Source organism: Zootoca vivipara, chromosome 5, assembly GCF_963506605.1.
Source record: "Zootoca vivipara chromosome 5, rZooViv1.1, whole genome shotgun sequence".
Taxonomy (NCBI): Eukaryota; Metazoa; Chordata; class Lepidosauria; order Squamata; family Lacertidae; genus Zootoca; species Zootoca vivipara.
The window spans coordinates 29,154,239-29,171,816 of NC_083280.1; the positions used below are offsets into that span (position 1 = coordinate 29,154,239).

The window sequence follows — 17,578 nt, forward strand, 5'->3', positions numbered from 1 at the left end:
TCCCTTATGAATACACAGTGGAAGTGAGGAACAGGTTTAAGGATTTAGATTTGGTGGACAGAGTGCCTGAAGAACTATGGATGGAGGCTCGTAACATTATACAGGAGGCAGCAACGAAAACCATCCCAAGGAAAAGGAAATGCAAGAAAGCAAAATGGCTGTCCAACGAGGCCTTACAAATAGCGGAGGAGAGGAGGCAAGCAAAATGCAAGGGAGATAGGGAAAGATACAGGAAACTGAATGCAGATTTCCAAAAAACAGCAAGGAGAGACAAGAGGGTCTTCTTAAATGAGCAATGCAAAGAAATAGAGGAAAACAATAGAATGGGGAAAACCAGAGATCTGTTCAAGAAAATTGGAGATATGAAAGGAACATTTCGTACAAAGATTACCATAATCAAGGACAAAAGTGGTAAGGACCTAACAGAAGCAGAAGACATCAAGAAGAGGTGGCAAGAATACACAGAGGAATTATACCAGAAAGACATGGAGGTTTCGTACACCCCAGGTAGTGTGGTTGCTGACCTTGAGCCAGACATCTTGGAGAGTGAAGTCAAATGGGCCTTAGAAAGCACTGCTAATAACAAGGCCAGTGGAAGTGATGATATTCCAGCTGAACTATTTAAAATTTTAAAAGATGATGCTGTTAAGGTGCTACACCCAATATGCCAGCAAGTTTGGAAAACTCAGCAATGGCCAGAGGATTGGAGAAGATCAGTCTACATCCCAATTCCAAAGAAGGGCAGTGCCAAAGAATGCTCCAACTACCGCACAATTGCGCTCATTTCACACGCTAGCAAGGTTATGCTTAAAATTCTACAAGGCAGGCTTAGGCAGTATGTGGACCGAGAACTCCCAGAAGTGCAAGCTGGATTTCGAAAGGGCAGAGGAACCAGAGACCAAATAGCAAACATGCGCTGGATTATGGAGAAAGCTAGAGAGTTCCAGAAAAACGTCTACTTCTGCTTCATTGACTATGCAAAAGCCTTTGACTGTGTCGACCACAGCAAACTATGGCAAGTTCTTAAAGAAATGGGAGTGCCTGATCACCTCATCTGTCTCCTGAGAAATCTCTATGTGGGACAAGAAGCTACAGTTAGAACTGGATATGGAACAACTGAGTGGTTCAAAATTGGGAAAGGAGTACGACAAGGTTGTATATTGTCTCCCTGCTTATTTAACTTATATGCAGAATTCATCATGCGAAAGGCTGGACTAGATGAATCCCAAGCCGGAATTAAGATTGCCGGAAGAAATATCAACAACCTCAGATATGCAGATGACACAACCTTGATGGCAGAAAGCGAGGAGGAATTAAAGACCCTTTTAATGAGGGTGAAAGAGGAGAGCGCAAATTATGGTCTGAAGCTCAACATCAAAAAAACCAAGATCATGGCCACTGGTCCAATCACCTCCTGGCAAATAGAAGGGGAAGAAATGGAGGCAGTGAGAGATTTTACCTTCTTGGGCTCCTTGATCACTGCAGATGGTGACAGCAGTCACGAAATTAAAAGACGCCTGCTTCTTGGGAGAAAAGCAATGACAAACCTAGACAGCATCTTAAAAAGCAGAGACATCACCTTGCCGACAAAGGTCCGTATAGTTAAAGCTATGGTTTTCCCAGTAGTGATGTATGGAAGTGAGAGCTGGACCATAAAGAAGGCTGATCGCCGAAGAATTGATGCTTTTGAATTATGGTGCTGGAGGAGACTCTTGAGAGTCCCATGGACTGCAAGAAGATCAAACCTATCCATTCTTAAGGAAATCAGCCCTGAGTGCTCCCTGGAAGGACAGATCGTGAAGCTGAGGCTCCAATACTTTGGCCACTTCATGAGAAGAGAAGAATCCTTGGAAAAGACCCTGATGTTGGGAAAGATGGAGGGCACTAGGAGAAGGGGACGACAGAGGACGAGATGGTTGGACAGTGTTCTCGAAGCTACCAACATGAGTTTGACCAAACTGCGGGAGGCAGTGCAAGACAGGAGTGCCTGGCGTGCTATGGTCCATGGGGTCACGAAGAGTCGGACACGACTAAACGACTAAACAACAACAAAGGACCAAAGTAGGCGTGACACAAAAAGTATGTGAATATTATCCCCTTATCCCCCACCTTTTACAATGAAGAGTCTGACAGTGGGCTGAGAGGAATGTGAATTAGGGCTTACCCACTTTTCTTTCCTCTGCACTTTCCAAGCACGGTCGCTGCTTTAAAGCTCCATGTGCTCTTTCTGTTTGCTCTAGCGCTTTCCTCATGAAACCCATTCTTTACCGCTGAATTAGAGCAAGTGGCAATCCATGGAAAACCTGAATTGCTGTTTGTTGTGGGTTTTCACAGGGAAAGCTCTGGGGTGGGGGAATAAAAAGTGTGGTTGGACACAAAGCTTTAAAGCACAGGCCTGTGCCTGGAACGCTAAGTGTGGATAAGCCCTATGATAGGCTATGATACTGGAAGACTGGCTAACTCATTTTCCCCCACACAATTTTCTCAATGTGAAGCACCACCCAATATGGTAAATGTACAAATGCCCATAAAATAAGAGCGGTATGCTATTGAGTGCAACAATGATAACAACCAAAACAGCATAAACACAGAGCAAATCCAGGTACTTGTGCTACAATGGTACTGGGAATCAAATTTAAGTACTGTAGTGGCAAGTAGAGGAAGAGTGAAGGGCTAGGATGGGGGTTTGTGCTACTAATTTAACATCCCGTTGTAAGAAACTAATGCCAAATATTAGGCTCTCTTTATTGAAAGCTGTCAGGTTTTTATAGCACAAGTGTTTCTGGCAGGTTGTTTTAAATCTTCAGTATAGTTTGCTTAGCCCCCACCACACAACTTTATTATAATTTATTACTTGTGGAGTGTTTTCCACTGGGAGGGTAGCCTGGCACTGTCATTCTCTGCCTTTACATCTGAGGCAAAAAACATTATTTACCCAGGCCTTTGGTTCTTAATCTGGAGACTAACTGGTTATGCTGGTAGCCTTGTTTGTGCTCACCCTTTAGTGGGGTAGGCAGGTTTAATCATTTTCAGATACACGGATAAGAATTTTTGGTTGTTTGTTGCTCTGGTCTTCATGGGGGGGGGGGTTGCCTTCACTCTTCTTTTTTAAGTTGCTTTGAGGCATTTGGCACCCAAATCAGCAAATAAATACTGTATAGCCAGCGAAGACGGGCTACTATCGCTCACAAATAACCTTGAGCCTGTTTGTTTCAGAAGGGCCACTGGACCTTTCTATTTGGGCAAACTTGTGGACGAAAAGAGTTTGAGGTGAGGGGTTGGCGAGGTGCTTTCGGTTTCCGACGCCTTCCAGGCATGGCCAAACTTGGCCCTCCAGCTGTTTTGGGACTACAATTCCCATCATCCCTGACCACTGGTCCTGTTTGCTACGGGTGATGGGAGCTGTAGTCCCAAAGCAGCCTTAGACAGAGAAAGGAGCAGGGCGGGGTGAGCAAGGCAGGTGGACCCAAGTGCACAGAAAAGCACGGAAGCGCCGCTCCTCCGACGCCTCCATCTCCCGGACTCACAACTAAGACAGCGGGGCAGGACCCGACGAGCCCCCCTCCCCCATTCGTCCAGCTCCAAATTAAGGACAAGGCTGAGGGGGGAGGAGCGTCTCCCGACTCTTCAGTCCGACGGCTCCACTTTCCCTCCCTTCAGGGAGGGGAGCGGCTCCCCACCGCCTCACACGCTCAGGTTAGGCTCCTGCGTGGGACCGTCGCAGCGAACAGGCCCTCCCCCTCCTCCCAAAAAAAACTTACGTTCTGCAAGCGAGGGCGCGCACGGCTGCAGGCGGGAAAGAGCAGCCGCCCCGCCGCGCCACGTGACTCGCCCGAGGCCCAATCAGGTCAGGGGGAAAGCACTGTGATGGGTGATTCATCACTTTGCCCCGCCGCCTCCGCGGCGCCCCTGGAGCGCTTCCGCGTCGCGAAGGAGCATGCGCCCATGATCGTCACGCGGGACTTGACGCATAGCCCCTCCCCCCTCCTGTCTCCTTCAGTTGGCTGGAATAACTGGAAACGGGGGAAAGAGAGGGGTGGTTGCCTCAGCGCCGTCTGAAACGCGCCTTAACTCGGAAGCGGCGGCCAGACGCGCTGTCTTCAGCGCGCTTTAAGTGTTGCTGATCAGCTGGTGTGGATCGGACAGTAAATCTCCGCCGTTTTATTTGCCCTGCTGACTTTCCTTAGTCCAGACATGGCTGAACCTGGCCCTCCAGATGTTTTGGGACTACAAGTCCCATCATCCCTGACCACTGGTCCTGTTAGCTAGGGATGATGGGAGTTGTAGTCCCAAAACATCTGGAGGGGCAAGTTTGGCCAGCCATGCCTCCCCTAGGCGGCCATAGCTGCCAAGTTTTCACTTTTCTCGCGAGGAAGCCTATTCAGCATAAGGGAAAATCCCTGTAAAAAAGGGATAACTTGGCAGCTATGAAGGCGGCTTGCAACGAGGAAAGGTTTGCATCATTTCAAACATAAGTCATGAACAATAAACAAGTCAAAAAGTACTCCAGAAAATTTCCCACGTAAATTGTTACAAGATCTAAAAAAATAAAGATACAGAAAAAGTTATATATATCGCAGGAAAAATAACTGTTCAGCAGCTTCAGCTTTTGTAGCTGGGGTTAGTCAGAGCTCCACACTGGTAGGGGCAGGTCTTCTAGGATTCACAACCCAGGGAGGCTCTGCAGCATCACCCCTTCTTTGCCTTGTAGGAGATGCTGCCTGACCTGGTCCACCATCCTGTTCTCACAGGGGCCAACTAGGTGCCTCTCTGGAAGGATGCACCTGTATGAGCCTGTATGAGTCCTTCTAGGGATCTATTTTCTCCCCATCCAGCCACCTTCCCAGGTGAGGGCAGGAGAAAAGGCCTTCTTGGTGGCTGCTCCCAGATAGCGGAAATCCCTTCTAGGGTAGATTTAGGCTGGCCTCCTCTCTGCTTTTCTTTGCCCAGCAGGCAAGGACTTTTTCGTTCCAGCAAGCCTTTGGCCGCTAACGTGGTGGTTAGCTGACCTTCTGTTCTAGTGAAAGAACAGCATCTTGCTAGATCATCAGTTTCTTAAAACATCAGGTTACCATAACTCTGGTACAAGCATATTCCAAGATTTATAGAGATTTACATTATCACTTTAATTGTGGCCCTTTGGGCCCCTGCTACATTATGAGGGCAAGTGTTGTACGTGCTCATGTGTTACTTTCAATGTTTTGCTGCTGTGTTTTTAAATTGGGTCACTTATTTTTATTTTTAAATAATAATTATATTGATTGTATGTTTTTAGCTGCATCTGTTTCAATTTATGCTGTGAGCCGCCTCGAGTCCTGCACTGGGAGAAGTGTGGGATATAAAATTAGTTTTAAAATAATATAGAACGTTTGAAAGCAGGAGCTGAGAACATGACACAGTCCACCTTCAATATCAGACGAACAAGAAACTTGCTGAAGCACAACTTGTGGTGCCTTCTAGGGGAGGGTGAGAGTATACAAGCAAGAGAAGGGAGCAGTGTTGCAGGCCTCTCTTGTTATTTGGTGTTTCAAGACTCCACACACTTAGACCAGTTGACCACAAAAGTCCAGGCAGTCGTTTCTAAGTTCTAAGAACTATTTATTGGTTTTGTCGACAAAATCAATATGGTGTTGCAGGAGAATAAGGCTTCTCTATCTGCACACCCACATCTGTATATTCAGAGTATAAATACAATCTCATACAATAAAGATCTGCCCCTTAACCCACCCTCTGCAGTACCTCCCCAGCCAATTAGAAATCGTGTCAAAAACCCTTTGCCTACTCCACTAGGTGGTGCTGTAATAACCAATCATTGCATCTATTCCTACTCAAATGCACCTGGGACATCACTTTGCATATCTCCCAAACTTAGACCTGCTTGTGGTCAAGCCAGTTTCAAGCCGGCCAAGGGAAATTCCCAAACATCAGCACAACAGGTGTCTAGCCTCGTGTGCATCGAGAGATTTGAATAAGCCTGAGCAGCATATTCTAAAAATTGCATTTACAGACAAGATGAGAGATGCCTCAGACAAAATGGAGTTTTACAATTTAAGATGTAGCTTGACCAAAACTTTGGTCAAGCCTAGCACTTGGTCAGTGTGGCTCGATGCCACACTCTCTTGCTTGCCCTCTCTAGTCACTGCAAGAAGGAAGGTTTGGGCCCATGGTGCTGGCTTGACAGAGAATGCTGGCAGCCGCCTCCACTCTCTTTCTGTGGACAGAGGATTGTGGACCGAGGGAGCAAACACCTCATTCAATCAGAGTTGCTTATCTAAGCCCTGTCTGGGCAGTACAACAGTGGGCATTCAGCCCAGCAAACCAAATCCTGCCACGCCACTCAGAAAGCATAGCTGCCAAGTTCTCCCTTTTTTAAAGGGAAATTCCCTTATGCTTACGTAATAGGCTTCCTCGCGAGAAAAGGGAAAACTTGGCAGCTATGCTCAGAAAGAGGTGAGGAAGAAGTGGCAGCAAGGACTAGGGAAGACATCTGCTGCTGCTGCTGCTGCTGCTAATAATAATAATAACAATAATAATAACAATAATAATAATAATAATAATAATAATAATAATAATAGTAACAACCTTCTAACCACCATCTCAAGGTGAGGTACACATAAAGAACACAAAAACAAATACATTTCAAACAAAGACTAAAACTTGTGGCAAAAGACCCATTTGTCCAGCTGGGAAAGCCTGTCAGAACAAAAGTGCTAACTTCCCTGTGCTAACTTCCCCTGGTCAGTTGCCCTTTGGGCAGTAGGGCAGAAAAAGCTAAGCCCAGTAGTAGAGCCATTCAGAGGGAGGAAGCAAAAAAAGGGGCACAGTCTCTGCAGGCTCGTTGCCATCACCTTGGGTAGTATGGTGCTGGCAGAGTTGAATTCCCACCACTGCACAGCCCAGAGGAACTCTGGTGAGCGACAGATCAGTCAACCAACTATTTATTATGAGCAAGCAAACATTAAAGTACAATTTTTTTAAAAAAATACAAAATCACAACATCAGAAGAACAAAGGTGGCAGGAAGCAGCAATCATAGAAGATTTAAGGGATAGAGGAGTGAGAGGCTGAGGTGCTGCATGTTCTATGACCTTTTTTTTGCATTTCTCAGGGAGAGGAAGGACAAGCAAGCAGAGAGAAGTGAGAGAGCAGGTAGGAACAGCCACCACCTTCTTTTGAGGTGCTTCTGGACAGTAAACAGGTTATTCAGACGTCACAAGGGGTAATTGGCTACAGGGTTTTTGTTGTCAATTTAGCAGATTTTTTTCCCTGAAAAGGGTAAAGCCAGGTTAATGACCGGGAGGGATCCGAGCTGGCATCTTGATGCCAACAATGTTGTATGGGTGCTGCAAAACAAACAAACAAACAAACAAACAAACAAAACTTCTGCACCCATGAGGAGCACTCACCCCAGAATAAAAGTCTATCCAGAAGTACCCTTGCTCATACTCCTCCTCACACTCCTCAGACTTCAGAGGGGTGTGCGTTCTAGAGGACTTAAAAAAAACCCAAAAGTATGCTTAATGTACCGTGTAGTTTCACCTCATGTTAATGATTATAGTCTGTAGAAGATCCAGCACGCCCTGAAAAAACATAAGAGTGTAATTTGAGAGCGGCAGTCAGGGCAGGTGCCTGATGACAAATCTGTGTCAGGAACATAAGAGGATTGTTATTGTGTTTCAGTTACCACAAGATGGGGGGGGGATCCAAAACCCTAAAAGTAGCAGTGGTACAAAAAATATCAGGGACAGTGCAGGAAAAAATACTGTGCATTTCTGAAGGGGTGAGATTTATCCCACGTGTTAAGATTTCTGGGTGGAAATTAAAAGAAGATAGAGACCAGCTAGTTGTCAGGCAGAAGTTGTCTTCTGTTGCCCCCTATGCCTAGAATTGCCCAGAGGACTGATGTTTTTAAGACTGGCTCTGCTCCTGTGTCTTTAAAGCAGCCTCCTAGATAAGAAGTTTAACATATGAGGCAGATTTGGGTTGAATAAAAAAGTCATAGAATTAATATGCATTTAGCAGTGGAGTGACTGGCCTAAGGCTTTGAAAATTCATTCCTAAAAACTAAGGGTATTGTTAGAAGGTGGGTCTTTTGTGCTGGACCTCAGATTTCCTTACCCTTTTTTAAAAAAAAGGCAGGTAAACTTTGACAGGTGGGTGAGACCACCTACCTGTCAATCATTACCTTTTTGCAGACTTCATGCTTGAGTTACCCAGGGGGAACATACACAGCCAAGCCAGGTATGCATCTGCCTTCCTGAAACTTGGCAACATGTATGACATCAGATATGGGACCCGTGGATGTGTTTTGGGCAAGATGGCCTCATGGGCCAAATGGGGAAATCTGACCGGCCACATTTGGCCCTCGGGGTGGAGGTTCCCTACCCCTGGTTTACAGAGCGGCTGGGCATGCTGCAAAGTGAAGTACTGGTAAGACCTCGGTCACCTACTGCCTTAATTTGCTCAAATCACTAAATTCATACCTACCAGTGCTCCCAGGGGGTAATCACAGGCACACAGTACCGGCACCTCTTTTTTGTTGTTAAAAAGTGTGACATGATGAGTACCGGCATCTATTTTTCTAGGAAAAAAGCACTGATACCTGCACATATAAATTAGCATATGCAAAGCTTATGAGAATTTGAGTCTTTTAGTGTGCACTCCTATGGCCCCTGGGAGGGCATTCCAGGGGACACAGAATAGATCATGGTTCACTGCCTTGTCGTGGCAAAGGGGCTTCAATAACTCAGAGGACCTATGAGCTATGCCATGCAGGGCCACCCAAGACAGACAGGTCATAGTGGAGAATTTTGACTAAATGTGATCCACCTGGAGCAGGAACTGGCAAGCCACTCCAGTATCCCTGCCAAGAAAACTCCATGGACAAAAACAAAACTGCAGGAGGCAGTGGAAGTAGGAGTGCTTGGCATGCTCTGGTCCATGGGGTCACAAAGAGTCGGACATGACTAAATGACTAAACAACAACACAGGCAAACTATTGCCCTAGGGCCGGATTTGGCCCAATCGCCTTCTAAATCTGGCCCGCGGACGGTCCAGGAATCAGCGTTTTTACATGAGTAGAATGTGTCCTTTCATTTAAAATGCATCTTTGGGTTATTTGTGGGGCCTGCCTGGTGTTTTTACATGAGTAGAATGCATCTCTGGGTTATTTGTGGAGCATAGAAATTCATTCGTTCCTCCCTCCCCCCCCCGAAAATATAGTCCGGCCCCCCACAAGGTCTGAAGGACAGTGGACTGGCCTCCTGCTGAAAAAGTTTGCTGACCCCTGGAATAGACCAAATCTATGACACTGAAGAGCTGCAAAACTGGAAAGGGAAATCCAGTGTTAGATTCCCCCTCCTCACTGCTGTGGAAATCTCCAATGCCCAAGCCAACTATGGGCTGGGGACTTCAGTAGGACCAAAAGAATGTGTATCAAGAGAGGCCCAATAACATACACCCTCAAATCAATGGGTGGTTTAGACCAGCTCTGTAGCTGGTTTTAATCTAACCCAGCCATTTCCGTCCCATTTGCCCCAGAAGAGTGTTTCTCCAATTTAATGTCTGCCCTGCCTGAGAGAAGATGGCAGGGCTTTGGATAAGGCCGTTGAGAATCACCTTCAGTTTTTACCGGCTCTGCTTTAGTTTGGTTTAAGAACCTAGCATCACCTCTGTTAAAATGCATTTAAAAGGAGGCCTAAACTACTGGTTTCCCTGATTTAGGAAATGTGATTGTGCTGCTAGATGACCTACTAGATCCCTACCAACTTTGGTGCTTTGATTCTAAATAGGGATTCTTAATCCTTGCAATTATAACAAGAAACATGGCAGTATGATTGTTGTACCAAAAGGCACAGGAGCACAAGAAAAGCAAAAATAGAAAAATGATGTCTTCAGAGGAAAGGGAAATTTACTAATTTTGAACATGTGCAGCTGTGTTTGTGACTTCCTACCTACATATGATATAATAAAAAACATTGCAGGCTGCAATAGCACATTCATATAAGTGATAGACCTCATGCCAGGCACTGTAATTGCTATTTGCAAAAATCTTTTCATCGGCAGCTGCACAAGACGTGATTGGATACTGCAAATTCTACTAGTTTATAGTATTTTTTTTAAAAAAAAAGTGTATTACATTTCTATGGTAAGTTGCCTTTCCGTATGTAATAATATATTATTCTATGTCTCCCTCCTCCCTGAATTTCTCCCTTCTATTATGAAAGTATAGAGTTTATCTAACAATTGTGTTTTACATTTTTCTCCATTAAAACAGAGCTAGTGGGCTACTGCCAGACCACCTGGCATGAGACTGTTCTTGCTTTCCTGCTTTTAATTAAAATCTTGGCCATGGTAGCTTATAGGAAATGTAGCTAAATTCAGGCTGGTAGTTTTGCAATGTTTACTTGCCTCTTTTAAAGGGAAGCCACGGGATATCTGAGCTCCTCTGGTCATCTATGCAATAAACCTCCTCCTAAGACTGTATGCCTGTTGTTGGGCTTCCATTTGAGTTTTTAATGTTCTGCATTGCTCCTAGCAGTCTCTGTGCAGTGTGCTTTGCCCTGCATGCTGCTCACACAGTACATTCATGCTCCCATTTCTTGATTATTGGATTGTTTATTGCACTTTGGAGTAGGCTTAGGATTTTTCTTAACCATGGCAATTATTATTTTTTGCACAGCTGTGTCTTAGACGGTGTTATGTTTGCTGGGTTTGTAACACCTTTAAACGAGATTAATTGGGAAAGCTTGGGAAACAATGCAGCTGCACAGAATTGCAAAATAGGTAGGAGTGTGACAAAGTCGGCTGATGGTGAAATGGGTTTCTTTTTGCGAAGGGGGATAAATTGGTGGATGTGCACATAATTATAATAATAATTTTTTATTTATACCCCGCCCAGCTGGCTGGGTTTCCCCAGCCACTCTGGGCAGCTTCCAATCAAATATTAAAAACAATACAGCATCAAACATTAAAAACTTAAACAGGGCCACCTTCAATTAGATTTCATACAAAAGAGACATTTTTTAAAAAAAACTATAAAAAGGAGGGACATGACAATTAATTGGATGAAATGTTTGTCCGTACAATTAGTACTAGAAGATCATTATAATAAAATTAGTACCAATTTTGTTGGCAACCACTCTCTGCACTATCTAAAGAAAGCAGAGTTCTGTGCACATCTCACATGCTACTTTCATAGATATATTAGCTGGTACAGAAATATTGTATTTCAAAAAGCTTTTTTAGTACCACATAATAATTCTAATGTATTGTTTTGAGTTAGGGGGTGGGGTAGGTTGTATGCCTAAGTCCTTTCTAATTTCTGATCCAGCAAGGGTTTAATAGTTGGAAAAGCCAGGCCAGCTTCTTGGTAATGACCCCCAAGTATGGGTCATTAGGGTAACAAAGGAAGTTGCTCTGTGCCAGAGGACAAATGGATGCCCCCCCCCACCCCTGAATTCACTAGGAGTTAGGAGGACAAAAGCCAGAATGGAAGTGTGTGAGAGCTACCGGTAGAAGCTAGAAGTAGATGGCAGGCAGGAACATGTGAGGGAGAGACATGCTTGATTTCTGCTTCAGTCCAAGGTTTGTGGCTATGGGAGAAGCCAGACCTTCTAGGGGTGTTAATGCTGTGGGCCCCTTCATCCTAAGCTCATGTTGTATAAATAAACCATATATCATAAAAGACGCCACCGTCTCTGCTGTCCCTCATTCCAAGGAAGCTGAATTCTGGGTAAGCGCCTGGAATCTTGCACTGCTCAGAGATTTGGGTGGTTTGCCATAGTATTTTTAAAATATATATATATAATTATTTATTGTTTAAAAGTTACAAAATTACAATATTAATACCAGGATGCTCTTCTGTAGAAAAGGTAATTAAAATAAGAGAATAGCTTGTAAAATGTATTTCTTTTATGTCCCAGGATAACTCCTATATGGGGATGTGGTGGCAGGGAGCTCAGAGGGCTTCTTGCCATTATAAAAATTATAAAATGATGAAAATCTGTCGTGCAGCTACATAGATCTCCGCTGAAGAAACACTGTGAACTGCAAAATTCTATTTTAATGAAGGTTATCATTGTTTCTTGTAACAATAAGTTCAAAATAGGTATCAAGTAAGAACTGGGGTGGGGTAGATTGCCTCCTCTAAAAGTGAACACAGCTGGTGAGTATCAATAGGGCTGTAGTCAAAGTGGGGTCACTGAGAAACAAGAGGAAGATACCAGCATATTTGGAGGAAACCCAAGTTTTGTAAAAAGCCCTCCCCTCCATCAAACAGAAAAAAACAACAGGGCAAAAATTCCCCCTCACCTCCCCACCCCCACAAAAAAATCCCAGTGTGACTATGTACAATGACCACAGAATGCTGGGAGTAAAGATGGAAAATCACAGGATTTTCCCTTGAAGGAAGCTGACTGGGTGAAGCCCAGAACAGGAGCAGTCTACACTGTAACATTTTATTGCAGAACATACTTGTCACTGTCCGGTCTAAAACCATGGCATGGTAATAACTGAGGTTTTGCACAGTTGTTGCTTTATATCTATCATAAATAATGATAATAAGTGTAACAGACCATTTTTAGAAATATATGAATAGCAGTACTGTCTGCTAAATTTTAGTTGAAAGGAATGATGGCACGTCCTGAAGAATCATGGTACAATGTGAATCATACAGCACACAGCCAGAATTGTATGTAAAGAAGTCTATTTTGTGTGACGCACAATTTGGCTGTTTGTAGAAAAAGTTAGCCCTTGACCAAAGTATGTAATGGAATTTGTATGAAAAATGTATTTTACCTTTCCAAAAACATCATGCAGCTTGGGATACAAGAGACACCATTCCTAGAAATGGGGTGGAGATAGAATGAAAAGACAGGAATTTGCCAAAGCAAGCAAATGGCATATTCTTATTTTTTTTGTAAGAAAAAAAGAGTACTTGCCGGAATAGCAGAATTGCTTCAATATATATCCTTTAAGGTAGGCATATTATATTTTATATCTTTCATTCGCTAATGTTTAATTCATTCCTACTTTTCCTGGCCATTTAATCAATTAACTGAAATCAAAACCACTCCAGAAATAAATGTATGAGGAAAGTGCACATGGCCAGACAAGGAGCATTTCCCTTTATGATTATAACTTTTGCAACTCTTTCATGTAATTACATCATTTGTCTTCTTGCCATTCAACAGCAAACAGGAAGTTTTCTCCACCACAATCCAATTATCCCTGACTATACATTTCTAACTGAGGTCCAACATGCCCAAATCATAACCTTCCTCTTTCATGTTCATGTTGCACTCAAAGCAAAATGAAAACTCTTGTGGTTATGGCACTGACTCAGAAATCCGGGTTCTTGCTTTGGATCCACCAAAAAGTTTCAGCATACTTTTGGCCAAATGATTTCCGCCCCGCCCCGCCCCCAATCCCACCTTTTTATTGTGCATATGGTAACCAGGTTTGATGTGTAAAATATCGATAAGTGCAGAGGAGAGGTAAGAAAGGGTAAAAAAGGAATATACCAATGTGGAGGGAGGATAGAATAAAGCCATACCATTAGCAAATACAAGTTCATACAATGAGGTTTCCAAGATAAAAGTGTTTTTGTTTTGTTTTTTACACTGAAATAACTGCACAGAGTTTGTGAAATTTGCCAAAATGTTTTTTTAAAGTAAAAACAAACAAAAAGCCACAAGCAAGAATTTAGGAGGACAGAGGTTGAGCAGATAATTTGGGGTGGGAGTGGGGTGAAAAGCGTGAATAGACTTTTACTGTCAAGTAGCATCTATCGGAGAGCACGATGAACAGGGTGCATTACACAGGAGGACAAAGAAAGTGTGATTTAATCACAGGTTCTGGAAACTTGGATGGGTGGGAAATGAGAAGAGGCGCAAGGCAAAAGAACACTTGTTTGGTCATGTTAAAAAAATTGCCTTTAGTAATGCACCACCATGGCTCTTCTATTAAAAGTTTTATGTACTAGGGCCTGGATCTTTTTTTTTCCTTTTTCTTCAAAAATGTTAACATATCCAGATACTTTCTAAGTTTATGACTTGGTGGTGGTTATTGTTAGGAGACAGAGTTGCCATCTTACTCTCCAAGGAAAGAAAAGTTAATGGCTTCCCATTAGGAAAAGCTGCCAATTCGTCAAAGAAAACAGAACCTTTTTATTACCACCCCCCCCCAAAAAAAAACACCTATATTTGCCCAGTTTGGAGACAAACCAAAGAGAGATGTTCTTTGGGCCAAGACTAGGAGAATCTTCTCAAAGGTTGCTTTGTTTTCTGGCAAATGGGTCTTCAAAAAGCACGAACACAAAATACCCCTATGTTTTCCAGACACACACCCCCCCAGCCGTCTCTGAAGTGTTGCTGAAAGCATTTTAACAGTCACTCTTCCAAAGTTTAATTGTTTTGTCGTTTTCTAGAGCTGCTGAGGCAATGATGTTCTCCGTCGGATGGCAGGCAGTAGAGATCACAACATCTGTATGCCCTTGCAGCTTCTGCACAGTCTCTTTTGTTTGGAGATTCCAAATGTAAACCAGGTTGTCCTCTGAACCAGACACGATCCACTTTCCACCAGTAACGGAGAAGTTGGCAAAGATGCAGTACTTCTCGTTCTTGTGGCCTGTGTAGGTCTTTAGGCACTTTCCTTTGCTGTAGTCCCAAAGCTTAAGAGTGTTGTCCAACGTTGCCGCTAGAATATATTTGCCATTGGGAGAGAACTTCACAAAAGACACAGGGGGGTTGTCATCATCAATCAGTGTTTTCAAACACTGTCCTGATGCTATATCCCAGATTCGGCAGAGGCCATCATAGCTGCTGGACACTATTAGGGAGCCATCACGGTTAAAATGCACTGCTGAAACCGGGTCAGAATGGGCTGGCAGGGTTTTTAGGCACTTCCCAGTTTTGACGTCCCATATCCTCACACTCTCATCAAACGATCCTGAGACGACGAGGTTGGACTGTGGGTTGAAATTGCAGCAGAAAACATAGTTGCTGTGCCCCTTCAGGGTTTTCAAGCATTTCCCTGAGCTCACATCCCAAATTTTGAGTGTTTTGTCATCTGAGGCAGATACAAGGAGGTTTGAATCGGATGACCAAGCGACATCAGAGATTCCCAGCTTGTGGCCAGATATGGTTTTTTCAAATTTGCCGTCATAGGCGCCCCAGATTTTTATGAGCTTATCAGCCGAAGAACTGGCCAGCCACTCCCCATTGGGACTGAATTTCACTGATGAGACAGCTTTGTTGTGTCCTGCCAGCGAGAACTTCAGGGCATAGTTTGGTTTTACAGGGGCAGGCTTGCTCTGATTGGTTGAAGTGGAGGGTGTTGATTGTCTTTTGGCTGATTCTGAATCTGGCTTCTTCTCTACCGTTGCCATGGCTGTGAAAACTAGCACGCCAGGATCTGGGCACTTCACCGGATGGAAGTGCAAGCCAATTCCAAGGAGGGTGTCTCCTACAAGAGGGCTGGGGCAACTTCAAAGCTTCAAATTCTCCACTCAGCTACCGTATGAAGCTCACTGGCTGCGCCCTTGGAGACCAGTCACTGCAGACAGAATAGGGAGGTGGGCGGAAAGAACCACGTGCTCCACTCTGAGCTTCCTCAAGGTGCGGCTAGAGGCTCCGCTTTTTCCTCTTCCGCCGTTGCCTTCACCTCAGCGCTTGGCGGGAGAAGCAGCAGCAACAGAAGCGGCTGCAGCTCTCGCTTGAGCAGGAGGGGATACCCAGGGCCGCGCGCAGGCGCACTGAACAGACCCGGCTGGGAGAAAGCGACGCACCACCCGCGGCCGCTTGCAGCTCGAGGAAAACCGACGGTAGCGGCGGCCCAAGCGCATGCGCTGTGCGCACCTACCACGGCCCGCCCGCCAAATGATTTAATCTCTGTGTCTCAATTTCCTTTTGTTTGAGATGTGAATAATACTGTACTTCCGAAGCATTAGGTGTTGGGAGGACAATCAGTTAATACAGTACTCTGTTCTATTGACTATGACAGTGGAGTGCAGAATTGCAGAGAAGTCAATTTCTCTTTCTCTCCCTCTCTCTCTTTTTCTCTTTCTTAACTGAACGCAAGCAACTCCCCCTTGCTGTTTCAGTGTTTTTCAAACTGTGAGGTCCCCTAAGGGAAACATAACTAGCTGCCAGGGAGAGACATACATTCCTTCCTATCCCTCCTCAGTGTGTATTTTTCATTGCACCAGGAGGCAAAGAGCTAACACATTCACTCCTCAATTAGTGCCCCACCTCATCTCCCCAAGGCACACTATAGTTCCAGCCCAAGCATCTTTCAGAAACATCATAAAGACCTTATATTTTAAGTGAACAATTGCAGTGTTTTGAACCAGTCATATGCTGTTTAAGAGCACTTGGGACCCAGCCATTGAGCTGCCGGCTTCAAAGTCGCTTCTCTTCAAAGTAGACGACACTTTCGAGTAGTCAGTGGGGCTATTTTTGAGCAAGTTCATTCAAAACCAGTGCCTTATTTTTCTGTGCGGTAGTACTAGGTTTGTTCTGCTGGCGTTATTGGCCCCTTTTCTATGAAGGTGGATGGATTAGATGGCCTTTAGGTACAAGCCAGCATTTCACAATCCATAAAACAATTAACTAGTTTGATTATTTGCATAGCCTTAACCCGAGGGCTTAGCATAGGTTATATATAAATCAACCATCAGGTGTGTGGCAAAGAAAGAAAAGTGGCCCAGTATCCTCAAAGAATGTCTCACCCAGTCAAGAACTCTCCTGTGAGGACAGTACTGGGGTTTGTTTGTTTGTTTTTAGTTTAGAGAAGATTTGAGTAAGAGAGACATAAGAGAGGTGCGTACAATTATGCATGGTAATTATGCATAAAGCAGATAGTCCTAACACCAGAATTTGTGGGCATGCAATGAAGCTGAATGTTTGAAGATTCAGGACAGACAAAAGGCAGTGCTTTCCTCCACTGTACATAGCTAAACTGCAGAATACACTCCCACAAATGTGGAGTGGCCATCCACTTGGATGCCTTTAAAAGAGGATTTGCTGGTGGACTTGTAAAATGGTAAAAGAGTATTGGGAAATGATCCATAATGAACTTGTTGTGACGTGGGGTTTGTGATTTCAGCTCTCTTGACAAAACATGCTGGAGACAGTTCTCTAGTAACAGCTCTTTATTAAAGTGAACAAGACTGAAGACTGAGGAGAGGAAAGCTACATTTATAGGGACAGGGGACTAGCTAGGAAGGGATACATTTTGGAGGGAACAATATCAAGCAATCACAGTGCTGCCTTTTGGAGGAAACCAATAAGACAGAGGATCCAAATACAGCAGCTTAAATGAACCAATAGTAGCTGTACCCTCTGGAACAAAAAGGCAGTTACTTTATCCTAATGCAAATACAGACAATAATAATACAGATATAAAATCCTTTGACTCAATACACAACACCCCTCCCCCCCTAGTGAGCACAGCAGACGTAATCCCTCAGGTACTGTGGGGTCCTACAACTTCTACCTGATCTCCTGACAACAGGTGTTGCAGGTTCTGGATTGGGTGTTACCTGTGGTGGAGGGGCTGCTATAGGGGTTTCATCAGGA

The 17,578-nt window shown here is 44.2% G+C and overlaps 2 protein-coding genes across 10 annotated transcripts in view; both read right to left on the reverse strand.

Annotated features, from left to right (window-relative positions):
* Positions 1 to 7,537, reverse strand: part of RHBDD1 (rhomboid domain containing 1) — a 44,759-nt gene extending 37,222 nt beyond the window's left edge. For 2 of the 9 annotated variants that reach the window (XM_060274544.1, XM_060274543.1), the window contains exon 1: positions 3,762 to 3,830. The gene's annotated coding sequence lies outside the window, so the exon portion shown is untranslated. The other 7 variants (XM_035132903.2, XM_060274542.1, XM_035132907.2 and 4 more) reach the window with 6 other exon arrangements.
* Positions 7,538 to 14,303: 6,766 nt separating this feature from the next.
* LOC118093798 (WD repeat-containing protein 5-like) lies at positions 14,304 to 15,748 on the reverse strand. Its single transcript, XM_035133515.2, has one exon. The coding sequence runs from the start codon at positions 15,385 to 15,387 to the stop codon at positions 14,383 to 14,385; it is 1,005 nt and encodes a 334-aa protein (XP_034989406.1). The 5' UTR covers positions 15,388 to 15,748; the 3' UTR covers positions 14,304 to 14,382.
* Positions 15,749 to 17,578: the final 1,830 nt, after the last annotated feature.

Bases quoted from the DNA above. Each gene is read 5' to 3' on its own strand.
- LOC118093798 (XM_035133515.2), bottom strand. From the start codon at position 15,387: ATGGCAACGGTAGAGAAGAAGCCAGATTCAGAATCAGCCAAAAGACAA.